General features: G+C 47.4%; 1 protein-coding gene across 1 annotated transcript; it reads left to right on the forward strand.

Annotated features, from left to right (window-relative positions):
* Positions 1-608: 608 nt before the first annotated feature.
* On the forward strand, positions 609-3,358 carry LOC103716317 (pollen receptor-like kinase 3). The gene is made up of 2 exons (XM_008804268.4): positions 609-2,126; positions 2,205-3,358. The coding sequence occupies exons 1-2, from the start codon at positions 764-766 to the stop codon at positions 2,921-2,923; spliced, it is 2,082 nt and encodes a 693-aa protein (XP_008802490.2). The 5' UTR covers positions 609-763; the 3' UTR covers positions 2,924-3,358.
* The last annotated feature ends 2,642 nt before the right edge of the window (positions 3,359-6,000 follow it).

Below are 6,000 nucleotides of genomic sequence, written 5' to 3' on the forward strand. Positions count from 1 at the left end.
TTTCAACCACAACACTGCTTGTAACCCAATTACACCGCATGGGGAGCTCGGGATGATAAATATTTCTCCTATGCTAATAGCACTATTGAAATATATAGAGAGAAAAAAAAAGCTTACCACTCTATTGGCAAGCAACACAACAATTTATAAAAAAGCTTTCTTGTGATCAAAGAATGTGAATCGCTGCACCTAAGAATTCTAGAAAATCTTAACCCCATGCTTTCCTACCATATAATATACATACATACATACATACATACATACATACATACATACATACATACATACATACATACATACATATACATGCAATGCATAAATATAAACATAACCAAATATAAGCATGCAACCGATACCCACTGCCAGCCTTCCATCAACTAACTACCTCTTTCTGTCGTTGACCTGGTCAACTGCGTTAACCTGTGTCCAACTCCGGCCCTTCCTCCGGCCTCCGTGTTTCTACCAGTTCTTCGATACCTAGCTCCTGTTCAATTCGTTCGCCACCTTTTCTCCCCACCCCCTCCTCTCACCCCCATCAAACACCTCCAACCATAAAATAAACTAAAAAAATAACAAAAAAACAGTGGGAAAGCCTCTCGTATCCAGAACCAAAAACCCCCGGAGAAAAACGAGAGGAGGACATTGCATACGTAAGGTGAGAACGGAGAAAAAGAGAGGACAGAAAGAGGGAGGGCAACAAGGCCAAAGAATCTAGGGAGTGAGAGAGAAAAGGATTGCAGGGATTCTTTGAACAGCGGCACAGATGACCGCTGTTCTACCCTTGGTCTGTTTCCTCTTCCTCATCGCCATATCCTGCCCCTCCGCCGCTGCCCAGGAGGTGGTGGCGGAGGGGAAGGCTCCGACGTCGGACTTGTTGGCCCTCCTCCAACTCAAAGACTCGTTCGCAAATGCCGGGGGCCTCTCCTCGTGGTCGGCCAACGGCAGCCTCCCATGCAAGTGGACCGGCGTCTTCTGCACTAACAATGTCGTCATCGGCCTAAACCTCGCCAACCTTGGACTCTCCGGCAAAATCGACATTGACGCCCTGGCCCCGTTGAAGGGCCTCCGAGCCATCAACTTCAACAACAACTCCTTCTCTGGCCCCCTTCCCGCTGCCCTCTCCCGCCTCGGAGCCCTCAAATCCATCTACCTCGCTGGCAACAAGTTCTCCGGCTCCATCCCGTCCGACCTCTTTGCCTCCATGAGCCACCTCAAGAAGCTTTGGCTCGACCACAACGATTTCTCCGGCCCGGTCCCCTCCTCGCTCGCCAACCTAGCCTATCTCATGGAGCTCCTTCTCGATGACAACGCCTTCGAGGGTGCAATCCCCGACTTCTCCTCCAAAGCTCTTAAGACCTTCAACGCTGCGAACAACAAACTCTCTGGCCCCATTCCCGCCTCCCTCGCCCACTTCGACGCCGCCGCCTTCCAAGGCAATACCGCCCTCTGCGGCGCCCCACTCAGTTCCACCCCATGCAGCACCACCCCGCCGACAACGACGACGCCAGCGTCGTCGGAAAAGGAATCCGGGTCCGGCAAGATGGCGGTCATTTTGGTCATTGCCGCCTTGCTGCTCTTCGCGCTGGTCTCCGCATTACTGATAATTCGGCAGCGGCAGCGGGACAAGGAGTCGAACACGCTCGGCGCTGACGTTGCCGAGGCTGAGGCCGTGGAGGCGGCCAACCCGGTCCCGGCCTCATCGGAGTCGAGCCACAAGCAAAAGTCGGTCGGGTCGAGCCACAAACCGTCCGGCTCGAGCAGATCCGGTTCAGCGCTAGCCGGGGGCGCCGGAGCCGGCGGAAGCGCGGGGGAGCTGGTGATGGTCAACGAGGAGAAGGGCGTCTTTGGTCTCGCCGATTTAATGAAGGCCTCCGCCGAGGTACTCGGCAACGGCGGTCTCGGGTCGACCTACAAGGCCGTCATGGCCAGCGGCCTCGCCGTCGCTGTTAAGCGCATGCGCGAAATGAACCGTGTCGGGAAGGACGCTTTCGAAGAGCAAATCCGGCTGCTCGGAAGACTCCGGCACCCCAACGTCCTAACGCCGTTAGCCTTCCATTACCGGAAAGAGGAGAAGCTCGTGGCCAGCGAGTACGTCCCGAAGGGCAGCCTTGCATTTATCCTTCATGGTATGTAGTACGTGTCAAGAAATAATTTGTTTAACATGCTGTTTGGTGTTTAATTAAATATTTTTATTATATTATAAGGGGATCGCGGCCCGGATCACAGGGCGTTGGATTGGCCGACGAGGCTAAAGATCATACGAGGAATCGCGCGAGGAATGGCGTACCTCCACGGCGAGCTGGCTGCGCTCGACGTGCCCCATGGGAATCTTAAGTCCGGGAACGTCCTCCTCGGCCCCGACTTCGAGCCGCTGCTCGTCGACTATGGTTTCCTTGGGTTGGTCGCCCAGTCGCAAGCGTCGCATGTCATGTTCGCGTACAAGTCTCCTGAGACCCTGCAAGACCGCCATGTGTCTCCGAAATCAGACGTGTATTGCCTTGGGGTGGTGATACTGGAGGTTCTCACCGGGAAATTCCCGTCGCAGTATTTGAACAACACGAAGGGCGGGACGGACGTGGTGCAGTGGACGGCGTCGGCGATCGCGGAGAACCGGGAGGCCGAATTGCTGGACCCGGAGATCACGGGAGGGGACATGGCCTCGGAGCCGGTGATGGTGCGGCTCCTGCAGCTCGGCGCGGCGTGCGCCGACGTGGATCCAGACGAAAGGCCCAATATGAAGGAGGTGGTCCAGTTCATCGAGGAGATAACCGTCGGGCCGTTCGGGCCGCTGCCGTCACTGAAGAACAGCCACGCCGACGTGGCGCTGAGCGCACCGGAGCCGGCGCCAGAGGGCGCGGGGAGTGGGGGGACTACCGGCGAACGGCTGACCGGCGATAACTTGCCCTTTCACGGCGCACGATGACGGGGCGAAATGACGAAATAGCCCTATCACTTCGGGGGCCGGGGGCAAGGAAGCCGCAGATTGAGCGCATTTTTGGGAGGATAGACACAGAAGAGTGGTGGGTGGGATTGCAATTATATGAATGGATGGGGAGTTTATTAGTATGCTAATATGGTTGAGGGTCATATGTATTGTGCAATGATATCCTACACTATATGCACCAATGTAACTATACATCATATGCCAATTACTTTTCATAATCGAAAAAATTATTGTATGTACTGCATGCATGACCTTGCTGATGCACGCTATCAGTTGTACAGATGTATTGCAATCAGCTCATCATGGAGATGAGCGCGAGATGAATAAAATCCCTGCTAATACGTCTCTTGATAGATGGCATGCATCAGTATGGATATCCATAGTGCATACAATAATTTCTTTTTATGACGGGCATGTCTATGTATATATGCATACGCAAAAATGTGATTGTTATGTGCAATGCTAACCGTCTCATCTTTTTGTTGTGCGCTTCGTTCTTTTTTTTTTGGTACATTGGCAGCTCACATACAACAAGTGTGAGTACAACCCAAAGAGTCAGACAATAAAATACACTGCAATGGAGCTAAAACAGAAGTATGGTTCTCCTAGATAAAACTCTCAGAATGATGAGCAACATAGGACGCTACCTAATCTGCTGCACTGTTGGCCTCTCTGAACATATTTATAGCCCGAGAGGTGCCACATTCGCTTAAGAGACGACGAATGTCATAGAGCAATCCCATCCCCTTGACAATACTCCCGAGACCTTGGATCCCTTCGATTACTGTTGCGGAGTCTCCCTCGAGGATAGTACGGTCTGTCCTCAACACCATTTTTGCATAGGAAACTCCCTCCCAGGCAGCTCTGATCCTAGCACTAGTGACAGACTAATCGAAGATCCACCGTCCTCCGACTGTCACGATTCTAGCTTGCTGATCCCTGATAACAAAATCGATGACGCAACAACTATTCTTCTTAACACTACCGTCGAAATTTACCTTAAAAAAACTAGAGGATGAGGGCTCCCAAAAGATAAGTATAATTTTGGATGTTGCTAGAGCAGAATGAGAGCCTCAGATTTTTCTAGCCAAACTAAAGGATGATAACGAGCTCCGCCGCATGAATCCAAGCCAAATAAAAGAGATGAGCTGTTTGGTAGTACAAGGCCAAGTGTCGTGGACTATAATTTTTCATTCCTCGGGTCATGTTGAAATCACCACTTATCCTGATAGGATGAGATAAATTTATTTATATATTTTATATTTTTTTATAATTTTTTTTACATGTGGGCCAGACTTTTCTTTTAATGGGTGAGCTCAATATGTGAATTTTTTTAATAATAGGGTTAAAGAGTGTGAAGACATGGTTCAAACTTAAGACCCCTGCTCTGATAACATGTTGAAATCACCACTTATTCTAAAAGCTTAAGTTGATAGGATGAGATAAATTTATTTATATATTTTATATGTTTTTACAGGTCCAGTGTAAAACTGAACGAGGGAGTGCATAGGTGATCCCATTTTTACCGGGCTCGGATCTGTCGTATGGGTCCGACTTGGCTTTTATAACCTGATCCAAAATATATAATATTATATATATTATTATTGTTATCATTATTATTATAGATTTTGTTTTAAAATTTGGAAAAAACATAAGTATTAGTTTTTACCATTATTTTTATTTTTAAACGGATAATACTCAATTAAGAAAATGAAAGGTATGCTATTTTTTTTTTTTTTGCATTCTGTGTAAATATATTATTTTTGTGTTGTGTAAAGATGTAGAAGATAGAGATGTATAGGATCTAATATGGTCGATCGAGTTCCTTCGCCGAGCAGGCTAGTCACGCTTAGACCTGTCCAACCTAACTTCTTCAGGTCAAATGGGTCGGGTTCGGTGTTAAAAAAATCACATCACTCGAGCTTTGGATTTTAGGCCTAAGCTTAGGCCAAACAAATATATACAGATCCCAAAACTAAAGACACCAGTGGATCCGATCAGACAACTATGCTGCTTTGAATTGCTCCTTGGTGTGTCTGTCCATGAAACCACGCCGATGGTGCACCATAGAAACAATCCAAGAAAAAAATCGAAAACAATAATCCAAATAGAGCCATATAATAAATTGGATTCACAGAAACAAGAAATTCATGGTATACTGCTAATGTGATGCATCTAGTGTAGGGTATAATTTCTCAGCACTCTGCTATGTTCAGTATGATGTAGAAACTGTTTCTATGAAGAGAGAGAGAGATGGGAAGAAAACACTACTACGTTTGTTCTCGGGAAAACATAAGTTAAATTTAGCTTGTTGCATAGACTTTTGTTTTTTTTTTTTTGATATATTCTAATAGAGTGGCTGGTGAAAATGAACATTATTTGAGAATAGTGTTGTTTTGTTTTCTTTTATTATTGTTTTTTTTTTGAGAAGTTCTTGTTATTGTTATCATTCTGGTTAAAGATGGGGGGAAGAAACCATAATCATGTTGATTATTGAGAGGATTGAAAGAGATTGTTGTATTTATTAATGATTAAATGTTTTATATTATTACAATTCTTTGGTGGTATGGTTGGTTTGTTTGTGGGTTTTGTACTCACAAGATTATGGGTTCGAGTCCTTCTTTCCACTGTTTTTTTGTGTCACCCCATCCTTCCCACATGCTTTTACGACCGTGCAAAGCTTCAAAGGGAAGACGCTGCTGCACGAACGTAAAAGCAAGGATGCTTTTACGACCGTGCAAAAGGGAGACGCGCGGAGACAGACGCTTTTACGACCGTGCAAAGCTTCAAAGGGAAGACGCTGCTGCACGAACGTAAAAGCAAGGATGCTTTTACGACCGTGCAAAAGGGAGACGCGCGGAGACAGACGCGCCCGTCTACTCGTCTGCTTTTACGACCGTGCAAAAGGCACGGGACGCGCCCGTCTGCTTTTACGACCGTGCAAAAGGCACGGACGCTCTCTTGCGGGACGCACCCATCCACGCTACCTCACGTAAAAGACGCGCCCACAGCCAAACGTCTGTTAAAAGCCTATAAATAGAAGGCCTCAACAGATT

Source organism: Phoenix dactylifera, chromosome 15, assembly GCF_009389715.1.
Source record: "Phoenix dactylifera cultivar Barhee BC4 chromosome 15, palm_55x_up_171113_PBpolish2nd_filt_p, whole genome shotgun sequence".
NCBI lineage: Eukaryota > Viridiplantae > Streptophyta > Magnoliopsida > Arecales > Arecaceae > Phoenix > Phoenix dactylifera.

What these genes read in the sequence shown, in the direction of transcription:
- LOC103716317 (XM_008804268.4), top strand. Translation starts at nt 764, where the DNA reads ATGACCGCTGTTCTACCCTTGGTCTGTTTCCTCTTCCTCATCGCCATA. An exon ending in CCTTGCATTTATCCTTCATG is followed by an intron (nt 2,127 to 2,204) that starts GTATGTAGTACG and finishes TTATATTATAAG; the next exon opens with GGGATCGCGGCCCGGATCAC.